The sequence below is a fragment of the Salvelinus alpinus genome, chromosome 5 (genome assembly GCF_045679555.1).
Source record: "Salvelinus alpinus chromosome 5, SLU_Salpinus.1, whole genome shotgun sequence".
Taxonomy (NCBI): domain Eukaryota; kingdom Metazoa; phylum Chordata; class Actinopteri; order Salmoniformes; family Salmonidae; genus Salvelinus; species Salvelinus alpinus.
This window is the reverse complement of record NC_092090.1, coordinates 16,646,214-16,666,207: the sequence shown is the minus strand read 5'-3', so window position 1 is coordinate 16,666,207 and position 19,994 is coordinate 16,646,214. Positions and strand designations below refer to the sequence as shown.

At 50.4% G+C, this 19,994-nt stretch overlaps 1 protein-coding gene across 3 annotated transcripts in view; it reads left to right on the top strand.

The window, feature by feature from the left end:
• Positions 1-19,600, top strand: part of mpped2a (metallophosphoesterase domain containing 2a) — a 155,190-nt gene extending 135,590 nt beyond the window's left edge. For all 3 annotated transcript variants that reach the window (XM_071399897.1, XM_071399899.1, XM_071399898.1), the window contains exons 5-7: positions 13,950-14,065; positions 15,619-15,732; positions 19,339-19,600. In XM_071399897.1, the coding sequence (XP_071255998.1) occupies positions 13,950-14,065; positions 15,619-15,732; positions 19,339-19,457 (349 nt within the window). In that variant the 3' untranslated portion in view covers positions 19,458-19,600. The remainder of the gene's footprint in view (positions 1-13,949; positions 14,066-15,618; positions 15,733-19,338) is intronic.
• Positions 19,601-19,994: the final 394 nt, after the last annotated feature.

Genomic DNA, 19,994 nt, shown 5'->3' with positions numbered 1-19,994 from the left:
AGGCCAGGGACAGGACCAGGTGGTAAAGTGGAGACCTGTAGAGGTGGAGGGACCGGCCCGAGACAGGCCAGGGACAGGACCAGGTGGTAAAGTGGAGACCTGTAGAGGTGGAGGGACCGGCCAGGGACAGGCCAGGGACAGGACCAGGTGTTTAAGTGGAGACCTGTAGAGGTGGAGGGACCGGCCAGGGACAGGCCAGGGACAGGACCAGGTGGTAAAGTGGAGACCTGCAGAGGTGGAGGGACCGGCCCGAGACAGGCCAGGGATAGGACCAGGTGGTAAAGTGGAGACCTGTAGAGGTGGAGGGACCGGCCAGGGACAGGCCAGGGACAGGACCAGGTGGTAAAGTGGAGACATGTAGAGGTGGAGGGACCGGCCCGAGACAGGCCAGGGACAGGCCAGGTGGTAAAGTGGAGACCTGTAGAGGTGGAGGGACCGGCCAGGGACAAGACCAGGTGGTAAAGTGGAGACCTGTAGAGGTGGAGGGACCGGCCAGGGACAAGACCAGGTGATACAGTAGAAACCTGTAGAGGTGGAGGGACCGGCCAGGGACAAGACCAGGTGGTAAAGTGGAGACCTGTAGAGGTGGAGGGACCGGCCAGGGACAAGACCAGGTGGTAAAGTGGAGACCTGTAGAGGTGGAGGGACCGGCCAGGGACAGGACCAGGTGGTAAAGTGGAGACCTGTAGAGGTGGAGGGACCGGCCCGAGACTGGCCAGGGACAGGCCAGGTGGTAAAGTGGAGACCTGTAGAGGTGGAGGGACCGGCCCGAGACAGGCCAGGGACAAGACCAGGTGGTAAAGTGGAGACATGTAGAGGTGGAGGGACCGGCCAGGGTCAGGCCAGGGACAGGCCAGGGACAGGACCAGGGACAGGACCAGGGACAGGACCAGGTGGTAAAGTGGAGACATGTAGAGGTGGAGGGACCGGTCTGAGACAGGCCAGGGACAGGACCAGGTGGTAAAGTGGAGACCTGTAGAGGTGGAGGGACCGGCCCGAGACAGGCCAGGGACAGGACCAGGTGGTAAAGTGGAGACCTGTAGAGGTGGAGGGACCGGCCCGAGACAGGCCAGGGACAAGACCAGGTGGTAAAGTGGAGACATGTAGAGGTGGAGGCACCGGTCCGAGACAGGCCAGGGACAGGACCGGGACCTCTGTCTAGAGCTCTGTTGACTTATTCCACCTCCAGACTAGCTGAAGCAGGACAGAGTCGTGTCCAGGGAAGGGAGAGGGAGGAGGAGGAGAGGAGAAGAGAGAGGGAGGAGGAGGAGAGGGATGGAGACGGGTTAAGAACCATGAGAGGCATGGTTAAGGGGGAGGCGGGGGAGAAGGGAGAGGGAGGAGAGGGATGGAGACAGGTTAAGAACCATGAGAGGCATGGTTAAGGGGGAGGCGGGGGAGAAGGGAGAGGGAGGAGAGGGATGGAGACAGGTTAAGAACCATGAGAGGCATGGTTAAGGGGGAGGCGGGGGAGAAGGGAGAGGGAGGAGAGGGATGGAGACAGGTTAAGAACCATGAGAGGCATGGTTAAGGGGGAGAAGGGAGAGGGAGGAGGAGGAGAGTGATGGAGACGGGTTAAGAACCATGAGAGGCATGGTTAAGGGGGAGGCGGGGGAGAAGGGAGAGGGAGGAGAGGGATGGAGACAGGTTAAGAACCATGAGAGGCATGGTTAAGGGGGAGGCGGGGGAGAAGGGAGAGGGAGGAGGAGGAGAAGAGAGAGGGAGGAGGAGGAGAGCGATGGAGACGGGTTAAGAACCATGAGAGGCATGGTTAAGGGGGAGGCGGGGGAGAAGGGAGAGGGATGGAGACTAGTTAAGAACCATGAGAGGCATGGTTAAGGGGGAGGCGGGGGAGAGGGATGGAGACAGGTTAAGAACCATGAGAGGCATGGTTAAGGGGGAGGCGGGAGGAGAGGGATGGAGACAGGTTAAGAAGCATGAGAGGCATGGTTAGGGGGAGGCGGGGGAGAGGGAGGAGAAGGGAGAGGGAGGAGGAGAGGGATGGATGGAGATAGGTTTCGAACCATGAGAGGCATGGTTAAGGGGGAGGCGGGGGAGAAGGGAGAGGGATGGAGACCAGGTTAAGAACCATGAGAGGCATGGTTAAGGGGGAGAGGGAGGAGAGGGATGGAGACGGGTTAAGAACCATGAGAGGCATGGTTAGGGGGAGGGAGAAGGGGAGGGCGGAGGAGAAGGGAGAGGGAGGAGAGGGATGGAGACGGGTTAAGAACCATGAGAGGCATGGTTAAGGGGGAGGCGGGGGAGAGGGATGGAGACAGGTTAAGAACCATGAGAGGCATGGTTAAGGGGGAGGCGGGAGGAGAGGGATGGAGACAGGTTAAGAAGCATGAGAGGCATGGTTAAGGGGGAGGAGAAGGGAGAGGGATGGAGACGGGTTAAGAACCATGAGAGGCATGGTTAAGGGGGAGGCGGAGGAGAAGGGAGAGGGAGGAGAGGGATGGAGACGGGTTAAGAACCATGAGGGGGAGGCGGGGGAGAAGGGAGGCTAAGATGAACCATAATATCAGATGAACCATAATATCAGTAGTTAAGGAGGATAGAGGAGGAGGGGAGGAGGGAAACTGGTTGAGATACATCATAAGAAGAATAGCTGTAGAGTTAGAGGAGGATGGATAGAGGGAGACAGGTTAACAGCAGTGTCAGGTCCGGGGAGACTTGGCGCAGATCTAATGATGTCCGTGGGCCTAATTGAATATTGACGTTGGGCATCCGAGGCTAAATGGGTTCAGTCTGACTGGCTGCCGCAACTTGAAACCCTTTCACCGGTTGATTCAACACAGGATCGTTAGGTTGCTATGGAAACAAGCATTAGTCTTTCGTCTTTGTAATGGGATTTTGTGGTACCTCCTTCCTGGTGCCCGTCCTGTTTTGGGAAAAGGCTAAACGATACAGGGCTCATCAAAGAGACAGTCTTACACATAGAGGAATGTACAGAACATAGAATAGAAACAGATCTGTAGTGATCAACATGGAGAACTAGTACCACTCATAATGTGCTGTTGTCCACATCATTTTGTTAAGACCCATTCCAAGTAGCTGTTTGGTTTACAGTCAGCCAACGGCTTGGTCTGAGGAAACGCTAAGAGCACCTACCCTTCTACCTGTAAGTCCTTGTGTTTTTGGAAGAGCACATGACCTCCCTGTTTAGAGCATGCCCACATGATACACCTCTCATCAAAGAGACAGGGTTATAGTGGAATGTAAAGACTATATCGACCAGACACATACAGCTATAGATAGTCCTGTCTGGGTTCAGCTGGAGCTGACACATCGCATACAGGTATAGATAGGCCTGTCTGGGTTCAGCTGGAGCTAACACATCACATACAGGTATAGATAGGCCTGTCTGGGTTCAGCTAGAGCTGACACATCGCATACAGGTATAGATAGTCCTGTCTGGGTTCAGCTGGAGCTGACACATCACATACAGGTATAGATAGGCCTGTCTGGGTTCAGCTGGAGCTGACACATCACATACAGGTATAGATAGGCCTGTCTGGGTTCAGCTGGAGCTGACACATCACATACAGGTATAGATAGGCCTGTCTGGGTTCAGCTGGAGGTGACACATCACATACAGGTATAGATAGGCCTGTCTGGGTTCAGCTGGAGCTGACACATCACATACAGGTATAGATAGGCCTGTCTGGGTTCAGCTGGAGCTGACACATCACATACAGGTATAGATAGGCCTGTCTGGGTTCAGCTGGAGCTGACACATCACATACAGGTATAGATAGGCCTGTCTGGGTTCAGCTGGAGGTGACACATCACATACAGGTATAGATAGGCCTGTCTGGGTTCAGCTGGAGGTGACACATCACATACAGGTATAGATAGGCCTGTCTGGGTTCAGCTGGAGGTGACACATCACATACAGGTATAGATAGGCCTGTCTGGGTTCAGCTGGAGCTGACACATCACATACAGGTATAGATAGGCCTGTCTGGGTTCAGCTGGAGCTGACACATCACATACAGGTATAGATAGGCCTGTCTGGGTTCAGCTGGAGCTGACACATCACATACAGGTATAGATAGGCCTGTCTGGGTTCAGCTGGAGCTGACACATCACATACAGGTATAGATAGGCCTGTCTGGGTTCAGCTGGAGCTGACACATCACATACAGGTATAGATAGGCCTGTCTGGGTTCAGCTGGAGCTGACACATCACATACAGGTATAGATAGGCCTGTCTGGGTTCAGCTGGAGCTGACACATCACATACAGGTATAGATAGGCCTGTCTGGGTTCAGCTGGAGCTGACACATCACATACAGGTATAGATAGGCCTGTCTGGGTTCAGCTGGAGCTGACACATCACTCATCAGTAGTGATGGGGGACAAAATCCATACAATTACATTTCAGGATATCATTTTTGACGATATATTGTATCGTTTTGACTGTATAGTTGGCTGTACCAGTGCCAAAACTCCACTATTTATTCTTCATAGCTTGTTCTCCATCTTCTTTTCAAATAGGGAGGCAATTTGTTTACAGCACATTTATTTGAGATGGGTCAAAACTCATTTTCTCATGTTCTCTCTTGTCTCTCTGCAGCAGACATACAGTTGAAGTTTACATACACTGTTCTAGAACACATGCAGACTGTAGTGCTGATACATACACTGTTCTAGAACACATGCAGACTGTAGCTCTGATACGTACACTGTTCTAGAACACATGCAGACTGTAGTGCTGATACATACACTGTTCTAGAACACATGCAGACTGTAGCTCTGATACATACACTGTTCTAGAACACATGCAGACTGTAGCTCTGATACATACACTGTTCTAGAACACATGCAGACTGTAGCTCTGATACATTCACTGTACTTGAACACATGCAGACTGTGGCGCTGATACATACACTGTTCTAGAACACATGCAGACTGTGGCTCTGATACATACACTGTTCTAGAACACATGCAGACTGTGGCTCTGATACATACACTGTTCTGGAACACATGCAGACTGTAGCTCTGATCTATACACTGTTCTAGAACACATGCAGACTGTGGCTCTGATACATACACTGTTCTAGAATACATGCAGACTATAGCTCTGATACATACACTGTTCTAGAACACATACAGACTGTAGCTCTGATACATACACTGTTCTAGAACACATGCAGACTGTGGCTCTGATACATACACTGTTCTAGAACACATGCAGACTGTAGCTCTGATACATACACTGTTCTAGAACACATGCAGACTGTAGCTCTGATACATACACTGTTCTAGAACACATGCAGACTGTAGCTCTGATACATTCACTGTACTAGAACACATGCAGACTGTGGCTCTGATACATACACTGTTCTAGAACACATGCAGACTGTGGCTCTGATACATACACTGTTCTGGAACACATGCAGACTGTAGCTCTGATCCATACACTGTTCTAGAACACTTGCAGACTGTGGCTCTGATACATACACTGTTCTAGAACACATGCAGACTGTGGCTCTGATACATACACTGTTCTAGAACACATGCAGACTGTAGCTCTGATACATACACTGTTCTAGAACACATGCAGACTGTGGCTCTGATACATACACTGTTCTAGAACACATGCAGACTGTGCCTCTGATACATACACTGTTCTAGAACACATGCAGACTGTGGCTCTGATACATACACTGTTCTAGAACACATGCAGACTGTGGCTCTGATACATACACTGTTCTAGAACACATGCTGACTGTGGCTCTGATAGATACACTGTTCTAGAACACATGCAGACTGTGGCTCTGATACATACACTGTTCTAGAACACATGCAGACTGTAGCTCTGATACATACACTGTTCTAGAACACATGCAGACTGTATTTCTGATACATACACTGTTCTAGAACACATGTAGACTGTAGCTCTGTTACATACACTGTTCTAGAACACATGCAGACTGTGGCTCTGATAGATACACTGTTCTAGAACACATGCAGACTGTAGCTCTGATACATACACTGTTCTAGAACACATGCAGACTGTAGCTCTGATACATACACTGTTCTAGAACACATGCAGACTGTAGCTCTGTTACATACACTGTTCTAGAACACATGCAGACTGTAGCTCTGATACATACACTGTTCTAGAACACATGCAGACTGTAGCTCTGATACATACACTGTTCTAGAACACATGCAGACTGTATTTCTGATACATACACTGTTCTAGAACACATGTAGACTGTAGCTCTGTTACATACACTGTTCTAGAACACATGCAGACTGTGGCTCTGATAGATACACTGTTCTAGAACACATGCAGACTGTAGCTCTGATAGATACACTGTTCTAGAACACATGCAGACTGTATCTCTGATACATACACTGTTCTAGAACACATGCAGACTGTAGCTCTGTTACATACACTGTTCTAGAACACATGCAGACTGTAGCTCTGTTACATACACTGTTCTAGAACACATGCAGACTGTGGCTCTGATACATACACTGTTCTAGAACACATGCAGACTGTAGCTCTGATACATACACTGTTCTAGAACACATGCAGACTGTGGCTCTGATACATACACTGTTCTAGAATACATGCAGACTGTAGCTCTGATACATACACTGTTCTAGAACACATGCAGACTGTAGCTCTGATACATACACTGTTCTAGAACACATGCAGATGGTGGCTCTGATACATACACTGTTCTAGAACACATGCAGACGGTGGCTCTGATACATACACTGTTCTAGAACACATGCAGACTGTAGCTCTGATACATACACTGTTCTAGAACACATGCAGACTGTAGCTCTGATACATACACTGTTCTAGAACACATGCAGACTGTAGCTCTGATACATTCACTGTACTAGAACACATGCAGACTGTGGCTCTGATACATACACTGTTCTAGAACACATGCAGACTGTGGCTCTGATACATACACTGTTCTAGAACACATGCAGACTGTGGCTCTGATACATACACTGTTCTGGAACACATGTAGACTGTAGCTCTGCTCCATACACTGTTCTAGAACACATGCAGACTGTAGCTCTGTTACATACACTGTTCTAGAACACATGCAGACTGTAGTTCTGATACATTCACTGTTCTAGAACACATGCAGACTGTGGCTCTGATACATACACTGTTCTAGAACACATGCAGACTGTAGTTCTGATACATACACTGTTCTAGAACACATGCAGACTGTAGCTCTGATACATACAATGTTCTAGAACACATGCAGACTGTAGTTCTGATACATTCACTGTTCTAGAACACATGCAGACTGTAGTTCTGATACATTCACTGTTCTAGAACACATGCAGACTGTGGCTCTGATACATACACTGTTCTAGAACACATGCAGACTGTAGCTCTGATACATACACTGTTCTAGAACACATGCAGACTGTGGCTCTGATACATACACTGTTCTGGAACACATGCAGACTGTGGCTCTGATACATACACTGTTCTGGAACACATGCAGACTGTGGCTCTGATACATACACTGTTCTAGAACACATGCAGACTGTGGCTCTGATACATACACTGTTCTAGAACACATGCAGACTGTGCCTCTGATACATACACTGTTCTAGAACACATGCAGACTGTGGCTCTGATACATACACTGTTCTAGAACACATGCAGACTGTGGCTCTGATACATACACTGTTCTAGAACACATGCTGACTGTGGCTCTGATAGATACACTGTTCTAGAACACATGCAGACTGTAGCTCAGATACATACACTGTTCTAGAACACATGCAGACTGTAGCTCTGATACATACACTGTTCTGGAACACATGCAGACTGTAGCTCTGATCCATACACTGTTCTAGAACACATGCAGACTGTGGCTCTGATACATACACTGTTCTAGAATACATGCAGACTGTAGCTCTGATACATACACTGTTCTAGAACACATGCAGACTGTAGCTCTGATACATACACTGTTCTAGAACACATGCAGACTGTAGCTCTGATACATACACTGTTCTAGAACACATGCAGACTGTAGCTCTGATACATTCACTGTACTTGAACACATGCAGACTGTGGCGCTGATACATACACTGTTCTAGAACACATGCAGACTGTGGCTCTGATACATACACTGTTCTAGAACACATGCAGACTGTGGCTCTGATACATACACTGTTCTGGAACACATGCAGACTGTAGCTCTGATCTATACACTGTTCTAGAACACATGCAGACTGTGGCTCTGATACATACACTGTTCTAGAATACATGCAGACTATAGCTCTGATACATACACTGTTCTAGAACACATGCAGACTGTAGCTCTGATACATACACTGTTCTAGAACACATGCAGACTGTGGCTCTGATACATACACTGTTCTAGAACACATGCAGACTGTAGCTCTGATACATACACTGTTCTAGAACACATGCAGACTGTAGCTCTGATACATACACTGTTCTAGAACACATACAGACTGTAGCTCTGATACATTCACTGTACTAGAACACATGCAGACTGTGGCTCTGATACATACACTGTTCTAGAACACATGCAGACTGTGGCTCTGATACATACACTGTTCTGGAACACATGCAGACTGTAGCTCTGATCCATACACTGTTCTAGAACACATGCAGACTGTGGCTCTGATACATACACTGTTCTAGAACACATGCAGACTGTGGCTCTGATACATACACTGTTCTAGAACACATGCAGACTGTAGCTCTGATACATACACTGTTCTAGAACACATGCAGACTGTGGCTCTGATACATACACTGTTCTAGAACACATGCAGACTGTAGCTCTGATAAATACACTGTTCTAGAACACATGCAGACTGTAGCTCTGATACATACACTGTTCTAGAACACATGCAGACTGTAGCTCTGATACATTCACTGTACTAGAACACATGCAGACTGTGGCTCTGATACATACACTGTTCTAGAACACATGCAGACTGTAGCTCTGATACATACACTGTTCTAGAACACATGCAGACTGTAGCTCTGATACATAGACACACTATTTTTCTTTCTCTCTCTCTCTCGCTCTCTCACGCTCACGCACGCGCACACACACACACACACACACACACACACACACACACACACACACACACACACACACACACACACACACACACACACTGCAGTACAGTATAATACAATGTGTGTGTCACAGGGTGCACAGGAAACAATCTCTCCTTTATTTGACCGGGATGTCATTAATCTTTATGGAGGTTAACAAATTTGCTAGCATGGAAGGTATATTTCATACCCCGACGGCCCACAATGAGGCCACTGTTGCGCTGCCCGCTCTAGCTCCAAACTCCTTTCATTCAGTGTGTGTGTGTGTGTGTGTGTGTGTGTGTGTGTGTGTGTGTGTGTGTGTGTGTGTGTGTGTGTGTGTGTGTGTGTGTGTGTGTGTGTGTGTGTGTGTGTGTGTGTGTGTGTGTGTGTGTGTGTGTGTGTGTGTGTGTGTGTGTGTTTGATTGGATTCAATTCTGCACCTCAAGTCAAGGTTTGAGTTTCTTCTCTCAGAGTAATGTGTTTGTGTGGAAATGTATGTGAAACACGGATGAAAACATTGTACGACGCTTTTTATTTTGTTACAAGAACAAGAATACGTATGCATATGTGCTATTACTCATTACAGGCACAGAGAAATTGTCTGGTTGCATTTCTCTCTGTAGCAGAGTCCAAAACCCTGCTACGATGTGATTCCATGCTTTCAAGGATGTCTGTCTCTCTCGCTCTGTCTCTCACTATTTCTCTCTCCCTCTCTCTCTGTCTCTCTCTCTCCCTCCCTCTCTCTCTGTCTCCCTCTCTATCGCTCTCTCTCTTTCTCTCTCTCTGTCTCTCCCTCCCTCTCTCTCTTTCTCTCTCTCAGGGCAGTATTTCTAACAGGGAAGTGGCGAGTCTTCCTACTAATCCATTAGACTTCCATTAGCTCAGATTTGTGTGATTAGTTCTAATTAATCAGTTACGGCTCCAGCCGTCACTCCTCCCTGCCCGCTTCTCACATTACATTTTTACCCTCATTTTTCAGCTCGCCACCGAGCGAGAAAGCGAGGGAAAGAGCGACAGAGCGAGAAAATGAGTGACCGAAAAAACGAACGAGTGCCAGGTTCTAGGGAGCTGTTTCATTTGTGTCAAACCTCGACGGCGCTCGATAGTCATTGGTCGGTGGCTGGGGCGGCCATCCCTCACTGTAATGAAGCCTATTGATGTTTGTAGGGCTTTGATTTCCCCCTGGTGAAATACGATACACAACGCTGCTAACTGCTAACTGAGTCAAAACAGCACCCACAGCTACCACCTCTCTATCTGTTCGCTAATCTAGCACCCTGCTCTAACAAGAACGGTGAAAACCAGATGACTAAAGTCTTGGTTGTTGTGGCACTTTCTGAAGTATAGTCTGCCTGTGTTTTGGACAGCCATTTCCAAGTTCAATGAGTAATACATAACTGTGATCCTGCTGCACTACAGACTCTTAGTAGAATAGTTTGGTCTGTGCAGCGAGGAATTCATATGAACCCACTGAGATCCTATGTGTGATGATGTACGGTCGTTTCCAAACTTTTCAGCTGCCATTACTGCTAGATGGACGATCGATTCATCAACCAGCCTCTGCTCCATTCTCTCCCCTCCTCTCTTCCTCTCTTCTCAGCCATCACCTCTCCCATCTCTTACCTCCCCTCTGTTACCTTCATTTCTTCATCTGTACCCCCTGTGTCCCTCCATGCCTCGCTCATTGTCAAACGAGGCCGGGGTCTTTTGTCTGTGTATGGGTAGGCTGAGACAGTGCCTGTCACTATTAGATCCACTCTGCCTGAGGATGGCCATCTCATGTCAGTCACACTGCTTCAGTCTGGGAGGGTTAGATCCACTCTGCCTGAGGAGGGCCATCTCATGTCAGTCACACTGCTTCAGTCTGGGAGGGTTAGATCCACTCTGCCTGAGGAGGGCCATCTCATGTCAGTCACACTGCTTCAGTCTGGGAGGGTTATATCCACTCTGCTGAGGAGGGCCATCTCATGTCAGTCACACTGCTTCAGTCTGGGAGGGTTATATCCACTCTGCTGAGGAGGGCCATCTCATGTCAGTCACACTGCTTCAGTCTGGGAGGGTTAGATCCACTCTGCCTGAGGAGGGCCATCTCATGTCAGTCACACTGCTTCAGTCTGGGAGGGTTAGATCCACTCTGCTGAGGAGGGCCATCTCATGTCAGTCACACTGCTTCAGTCTGGGAGGGTTAGATCCACTCTGCCTGAGGAGGGCCACCTCATGTCAGTCACACTGCTTCAGTCTGGGAGGGTTAGATCCACTCTGCTGAGGAGGGCCATCTCATGTCAGTCACACTGCTTCAGTCTGGGAGGGTTAGATCCACTCTGCTGAGGAGGGCCATTTCATGTCAGTCACACTGCTTCAGTCTGGGAGGGTTAGATCCACTCTGCTGAGGAGGGCCATCTCATGTCAGTCACACTGCTTCAGTCTGGGAGGGTTAGATCCACTCTGCCTGAGGATGGCCATCTCATGTCAGTCACACTGCTTCAGTCTGGGAGAGTTAGATCCACTCTGCTGAGGAGGGCCATCTCATGTCAGTCACACTGCTTCAGTCTGGGAGGGTTAGATCCACTCTGCCTGAGGATGGCCATCTCATGTCAGTCACACTGCTTCAGTCTGAGAGGGTTAGATCCACTCTGCTGGGGAGGGCCATCTCATGTCAGTCACACTGCTTCAGTCTGGGAGGGTTAGATCCACTCTGCCTGAGGAGGGCCATCTCATGTCAGTCACACTGCTTCAGTCTGGGAGGGTTATATCCACTCTGCTGAGGAGGGCCATCTCATGTCAGTCACACTGCTTCAGTCTGGGAGGGTTATATCCACTCTGCTGAGGAGGGCCATCTCATGTCAGTCACACTGCTTCAGTCTGGGAGGGTTAGATCCACTCTGCCTGAGGAGGGCCATCTCATGTCAGTCACACTGCTTCAATCTGGGAGGGTTAGATCCACTCTGCTGAGGAGGGCCATCTCATGTCAGTCACACTGCTTCAGTCTGGGAGGGTTAGATCCACTCTGCCTGAGGAGGGCCACCTCATGTCAGTCACACTGCTTCAGTCTGGGAGGGTTAGATCCACTCTGCTGAGGAGGGCCATCTCATGTCAGTCACACTGCTTCAGTCTGGGAGGGTTAGATCCACTCTGCTGAGGAGGGCCATCTCATGTCAGTCACACTGCTTCAGTCTGGGAGGGTTAGATCCACTCTGCCTGAGGATGGCCATCTCATGTCAGTCACACTGCTTCAGTCTGGGAGGGTTATATCCACTCTGCTGAGGAGGGCCATCTCATGTCTGTCACACTGCTTCAGTCTGGGAGGGTTAGATCCACTCTGCTGAGGAGGGCCATCTCATGTCTGTCACACTGCTTCAGTCTGGGAGGGTTAGATCCACTCTGCTGAGGAGGGCCATCTCATGTCAGTCACACTGCTTCAGTCTGGGAGGGTTAGATCCACTCTGCCTGAGGATGGCCATCTCATGTCAGTCACACTGCTTCAGTCTGGGAGAGTTAGATCCACTCTGCTGAGGAGGGCCATCTCATGTCAGTCACACTGCTTCAGTCTGGGAGGGTTAGATCCACTCTGCCTGAGGATGGCCATCTCATGTCAGTCACACTGCTTCAGTCTGGGAGGGTTAGATCCACTCTGCTGAGGAGGGCCATCTCATGTCAGTCACACTGCTTCAGTCTGGGAGGGTTAGATCCACTCTGCTGAGGAGGGCCATCTCATGTCAGTCACACTGCTTCAGTCTGGGAGGGTTAGATCCACTCTGCCTGAGGAGGGCCATCTCATGTCAGTCACACTGCTTCAGTCTGGGAGGGTTAGATCCACTCTGCTGAGGAGGGCCATCTCATGTCAGTCACACTGCTTTAGTCTGGGAGGGTTAGATCCATTCTGCTGAGGAGGGCCATCTCATGTCAGTCACACTGCTTCAGTCTGGGAGGGTTAGATCCACTCTGCCTGAGGAGGGCCATCTCATGTCAGTCACACTGCTTCAGTCTGGGAGGGTTAGATCCACTCTGCTGAGGAGGGCCATCTCATGTCAGTCACACTGCTTCAGTCTGGGAGGGTTAGATCCACTCTGCCTGAGGAGGGCCATCTCATGTCAGTCACACTGCTTCAGTCTGGGAGGGTTAGATCCACTCTGCTGAGGAGGGCCATCTCATGTCAGTCACACTGCTTCAGTCTGGGAGGGTTAGATCCACTCTGCTGAGGAGGGGTCAGTCACACTGCTTCAGTCTGGGAGGGGGTTGGGGATCATACAGTCAATTGGTGCCTAGTGTTTGGAAATTGTGTAACTAATTTTCTGTGTGTGTGTTTTTTTTAATGTGGTACATGTTGTCTTCTTGTTTTGGTGTAGAGGGTCAAATAGATGTGGCTATTGTAGCAAGATAACTCTAGTCAGACACCTGGCCGATACGGCTTATTTCACTGTCTCTCTGTGTTAACTAACTGATACGGCTAATTTCACTGTATCTCTTTTTTAACTACCTGATACGGCTTATTTCACTGTCTCTCTGTGTTAACTAACTGATACGGCTTATTTCACTGTCTCTCTGTGTTAACTAACTGATACGGCTTATTTCACTGTCTCTCTGTGTTAACTAACTGATACGGCTTATTTCACTGTCTCTCTGTGTTAACTAACTGATACGGCTTATTTCACTGTCTCTCTGTGTTAACTAACTGATACGGCTTATTTCACTGTCTCTCTGTGTTAACTAACTGATACGGCTTATTTCACTGTCTCTCTGTGTTAACTAACTGATACGGCTTATTTCACTGTCTCTCTGTGTTAACTAACTGATACGGCTTATTTCACTGTCTCTCTGTGTTAACTAACTGACGGCTGTTGTTGTGTCTGTGTCCCTGTAGGAGCCCGTGGTTTAACGGCTGGGGGTTCAACTTGCCTAGGGGCCAGTCTCTGCTGGATAAATGGAACCAAGTCCCAGAGGGCATTGACATCCTCATGACCCACTGCCCTCCCCTCGGTGAGTCCAATTAACCAATCACATTCACAACCCGTCATCACCATGCCTAATGGGGCCGCTACCTCATTATTTAAATCCATCCGAATATATTACGGAGCAGTGTGTGTGTGTGCGTGCGTGTGTGCGCGTGTGTGCGTGTGTGTGTGTGTGTGTGTTTACACTGCATCAGCTTTGCATAATCATCTCAGCCCTCCTCCCCTGCAGAATTCTAATGTTCCCAACCAGTCTGGTTCTATATTTGACAGTGGAACTTTGTTTACTCCCTCGGTAGAACATGAAATTGTTTTCCTTAGTTGTTGAGCTTCAGTTGTTTTCCTTAGTTGTTGAGCTTCAGTTGTTGAGCTTCAGTTGTTTAGCTTCAGTTGTATAGCTTCAGTTGTTTAGCTTCAGTTGTTGAGCTTCAGTTGTTGAGCTTCAGTTGTTTTCCTTAGTTGTTGAGCTTCAGTTGTTTTGCTTAGTTGTTGAGCTTCAGTTGTTTAGCTTCAGTTGTTGAGCTTCAGTTGTTGAGCTTCAGTTGTTTTGCTTAGTTGTTGAGCTTCAGTTGTTTTGCTTAGTTGTTGAGCTTCACTTAGCTGTTTAGCTTCAGTTGTTTTCCTTAGTTGTTGAGCTTCAGTTGTTTTCCTTAGTTGTTGAGCTTCAGTTGTTTTGCTTAGTTGTTGAGCTTCAGTTGTTGAGCTTCAGTTGTTTTGCTTAGTTGTTGAGCTTCAGTTGTTGAGCTTCAGTTGTTGAGCTACAGTTGTTTAGCTTCAGTTGTTGAGCTTCAGTTGTTGAGCTTCAGTTGTTGAGCTACAGTTGTTTAGCTTCAGTTGTTTTCCTTAGTTGTTGAGCTTCAGTTGTTGAGCTACAGTTGTTCTTGTCCCTCTGTGTCTTTCTATTCTGTGTCTGGCATTATTGACAGATTTCCTTCCTCTCCGGCTACTACTACTGCTACGGGTGCTGTTTGATTGCATGGAAACTCGATTTCACACCAGTGTGACAGACGCTGGAAACGATTGGCTGGGGCCGGAGCTAAGGCTGGGGCCGGAGCTAAGGCTGGGGCAGGAGCTAAGGCTGGGGCCGGAGATAAGGCTGGGGCAGGAGCTAAGGCTGGGGCCGGAGCTAAGGCTGGGGCCGGAGCTAAGGCTGGGGCAGGAGCTAAGGCTGGGGCCGGAGCTAAGGCTGGGGCAGGAGCTAAGGCTGGGGCCGGAGCTAAGGCTGGGGCAGGAGCTAAGGCTGGGGCAGGAGCTAAGGCTGGGGCAGGAGCTAAGGCTGGGGCAGGAGCTAAGGCTGGGGCAGGAGCTAAGGCTGGGGCAGGAGCTAAGGCTGGGGCAGGAGCTAAGGCTGGGGCCGGAGCTAAGGCTGGGGCCGGAGCTAAGGCTGGGGCAGGAGCTAAGGCTGGGGCAGGAGCTAAGGCTGGGGCAGGAGTATGGAGAAAGGGAGAGAGGGGTAGGGGCTGGGGATAAGACTTTACCTACGGAAAATAGAAAAGGTGCATAGCTTTGCCTAGTAACTATTGTGCTAGTGTATTGTTGCTGTCTTATCTAGGTTTGTTGTCTTTCTTGCATGTTCCTCAGGGTTCAGAGACTGGGTTCCTAAGGAGCTGCAGAGGGTGGGCTGTGTGGAGCTGCTCAACACAGTCCAGAGGAGGGTCCGGCCCAAACTACACGCCTTTGGAGGAATACATGAAGGTCAGTCAGGATGCCTCCCATAGACACACACCCCACCACGACCCAGGGTAGAAGAAGCCCGTGGAGTAGGGATGGATTAGAGAGAAAGAGAGATGGGTTGTTATGGGTTTCTGTTCAGTACTTTCTCCTGCTTAGACAGGGATGGGGGAGGTGGTGTTGGAGACATTTATGGGGTAGACAGGGATGGTGGTGTTGGAGACATTATGGGGTAGACAGGGATGGGGAGGTGGAGTTGGAGACATTATGGGGTAGACAGGGATGGGGGAGGTGGTGTTGGAGACATTATGGGGTAGACAGGGATGGGGAGGTGGAGTTGGAGACATTATGGGGTAGACAGGGATGGGGGAGGTGGTGTTGGAGACATTATGGGGGTAGACAGGGATGGGGAGGTGGTGTTGGAGACATTATGGGGGTAGACAGGGATGGGGAGGTGGTGTTGGAGACATTATGGGGGTAGACAGGGATGGGGAGGTGGTGTTGGAGACATTATGGGGTAGACAGGGATGGGAAGGTGGAGTTGGAGACATTATGGGGTAGACAGGGATGGGGGAGGTGGTGTTGGAGACATTATGAGGTAGACAGGGATGGGGAGGTGGTGTTGGAGACATTATGGGGTATACAGGGATGGGGAGGTGGTGTTGGAGACATTATGGGGTAGACAGGGATGGGGAGGTGGTGTTGGAGACATTATGGGGTAGACAGGGATGGGGGAGGTGGTGTTGGAGACATTATGGGGTAGACAGGGATGTGGGAGGTGGTGTTGGAGACATTATGAGGTAGACAGGGATGGGGAGGTTGTGTTGGAGACATTATGGGGTAGACAGGGATGTGGGAGGTGGTGTTGGAGACATTATGGGGTAGACAGGGATGGGGAGGTGGTGTTGGAGACATTATGGGGTAGACAGGGATGGGGAGGTGGTGTTGGAGACATTATGGGGTAGACAGGGATGTGGGAGGTGGTGTTGGAGACATTATGGGGTAGACAGGGATGGGGAGGTGGTGTTGGAGACATTATGGGGTAGACAGGGATGGGGAGGTGGTGTTGGAGACATTATGGGGTAGACAGGGATGGGGAGGTGGTGTTGGAGACATTATGGGGTAGACAGGGATGGGGAGGTGGAGTTGGAGACATTATGGGGTAGACAGGGATGGGGAGGTGGAGTTGGAGACATTATGGGGTAGACAGGGATGGGGGAGGTGGTGTTGGAGACATTATGGGGTAGACAGGGATGGGGGAGGTGGTGTTGGAGACATTATGGGGTAGACAGGGATGGGGGAGGTGGTGTTGGAGACATTATGAGGTAGACAGGGATGTGGGAGGTGGTGTTGGAGACATTATGGGGGTAGACAGGGATGGGGAGGTGGTGTTGGAGACATTATGGGGTAGACAGGGGTGGGGGAGGTGGTGTTGGAGACATTATGGGGTAGACAGGGATGGAGGTTGTGGTTTTGGGGACTGGGTAGGGGTAGACAGGGATGGGGGTGGTGGGTGTTGGGGACTGGGTAGGGGTAGGGGTAGATATGGTGGGGGTGGTGGTGTTGGGGACTGGGTAGGGGTAGACATGGATGGAGGTGGTGGTGTTGGGGACTGGGTAGGGGTAGACAGGGATGGAGGTGGTGGTGTTGGGGACTGGGTAGGGGTAAACAGGGATGGAGGTTGTGGTTTTGAGGACTGGGTAGGGGTAGATATGGCGAGGGTGGTGGTATTGAGGACTGGGTAGGGGTAGACATGAATGGGGAACGTGATAACCCATACCCCTAATCTACCTCTGGGCTAAAGACATGCCCCACTCCTCACCAGATGAGGCCTACAGTACACCCCCCTCCCTCAGTCCCTCCCTCCCTCACCTCCCTCCCTCAGTCCCTCCCCTACCTCCCTCCCTCAGTCCCTCCCTCCATCCCTCCATCTCTCAGTCCCTACCTCCCTCCCTCAGTCCCTCCCTCCATCCCTCAGTCCCTACCTCCATCCCTCAGGCCCTACCTCCCTCCCTCAGTCCCTACCTCCCTCCCTCCCTCCATCCCTCAGTCCCTACATTTACATTTACATTTAAGTCATTTAGCAGACGCTTTTATCCAGAGCGACTTACAAATTGGAAAGTTCATACATATTCATCCTGGTCCCCCCGTGGGGAATGAACCCACAACCCTGGCGTTGCAAGCGCCGTGCTCTACCAACTGAGCCACACGGGACCCTACCTCCATCCCTCAGTCCCTCCGTCCCTCCCTCCATCTCTCAGTCCCTATCTCCCTCCCTCAGTCCCTCCCTCCATCCCTCAGTCCCTACCTCCATCCCTCAGTCCCTACCTCCCTCCCTCAGTCCCTACCTCCCTCCCTCAGTCCCTCCCTCCATCCCTCAGTCCCTACCTCCCTCCCTCAGTCCCTACCTCCATCCCTCAGTCCCTACCTCCATCCCTCAGTCCCTACCTCCATCCCCCAGTCCCTACCTCCCTCCCTCAGTCCCTACCTCCATCCATCAGTCCCTCCCTCCATCCCTCAGTCCCTCCCTCCCTCCCTCAGTCCCTACCTCCCTCCCTCAGTCCCTACCTCCATCTCTCAGTCCCTACCTCCATCCCTCAGTCCCTACCTCCCTCCCTCAGTCCCTCCCTCCATCCCTCAGTCCCTCCCTCCATCCCTCAGTCCCTACCTCCCTCCCTCAGTCCCTACCTCCATCCCTCAGTCCCTACCTCCCTCCCTCAGTCCCTACCTCCATCTCTCAGTCCCTACCTCCCTCCCTCAGCCCCTACCTCCCTCAGTCCCTACCTCCCTCCCTCAGTCCCTACCTCCATCCCTCAGTCCCTACCTCCATCCCTCAGTCCCTACCTCCCTCCCTCAGTCCCTACCTCCGTCCCTCAGTACCTACCTCCCTCCCTCAGTCCCTACCTCCCTCCCTCAGTCCCTACCTCCCTCCCTCAGCCCCTACCTCCCTCAGTCCCTACCTCCCTCAGTCCCTCCCTCCCTCCCTCCCTACTTCCCTACCTCCCTCCCTCAGTCCCTACCTCCCTCCCTCAGTCCCTACCTCCCTCCCTCAGCCCCTACCTCCCTCAGCCCCTACCTCCCTCAGTCCCTACCTCCCTCAGTCCCTCCCTCCCTACTTCCCTACCTCCCTCCCTCAGTCCCTACCTCCCTCCCTCCCTCCCTACCTCCCTCCCTCAGTCCCTCCCTCCCTCAGCCCCTACCTCCCTCAGTCCCTACCTCCATCCCTCAGTCCCTCCCTCCCTCCCTCAGTCCCTACCTCCATCCCTCAGTCCCTACCTCCCTCCCTCAGTCCCTACCTCCCTCCCTCAGTCCCTACCTCCCTCCCTCAGTCCCTACCTCCCTCAGTCCCTACCTCCATCCCTCAGTCCCTCCCTCCCTACTTCCCTACCTCCATCCCTCAGTCCCACCGTCCCTCCCTCCCTCATTCCATCCTTTATGTTTTAATTAAAGGTGTAGAAATGAATAGACTCAGTTCAGAGGAGAGACAATTAAAGAAGTCTCAGAAAGGAACGCACCCTGTGGGGTTTTGATTAGTCGATTTGACACTACGGTTTCTCACTTCATGGCCAATGTTGATGATGCATTGGACTTCCCCGTGGCGTGTGCTGATGATGCGTTCTCCCTCCACAGGGTATGGCATCATGACTGACGGCTGCACCACGTTCATCAACTCCTCCACGTGCACGATCAGCTTCCAGCCCACCAACCCCCCAATCGTGTTCGACCTGCCCAACCCCTCCAGCTCCTGAGAATGACCTGTGAAAGAAGGGGGGGGGATTGTTGGCCAGAATAACCTTTTTTTTCTAACAAATAATGTCAAAATAATTATATTAAGTGTTTCTCTCAAATATTGTTATTTTGTAAGCTGTAAAGTGAAAGAGTGTGGGGGGGTGGGGGGGTGGGCAGGTTATAGGGGGGGGGGTGGGCAGGTTATAGGGTGCTGAGTGGTTATAGAAACTTGCTATGGAAGATAAAGCAGTCGGATCTGTAAGATAAATTATGCTTTGTGAATTTGTACAATTTCCTTTGTTTTTGGGGTTTGTGTTTGCTGGAAACGTCGGTATTGGATGCCATTGTTGATTTTGTACGTTCTTATTTTTTGTGTTTGGTTTCATTTTGTTTCCTGGACAATTCTGCTTTCTGATTGGCTGATAGGGACGATGCCTTAAACTAGCTTTAATGTTGTCAGCTAGAGCCCCGCCCTCTGCAAGCTCAGAGAAAGACCTTATTTATTATTCACTTGTGTCTATCAACCCAGTCAAACTACACCACAGAGCAGGGAAAGA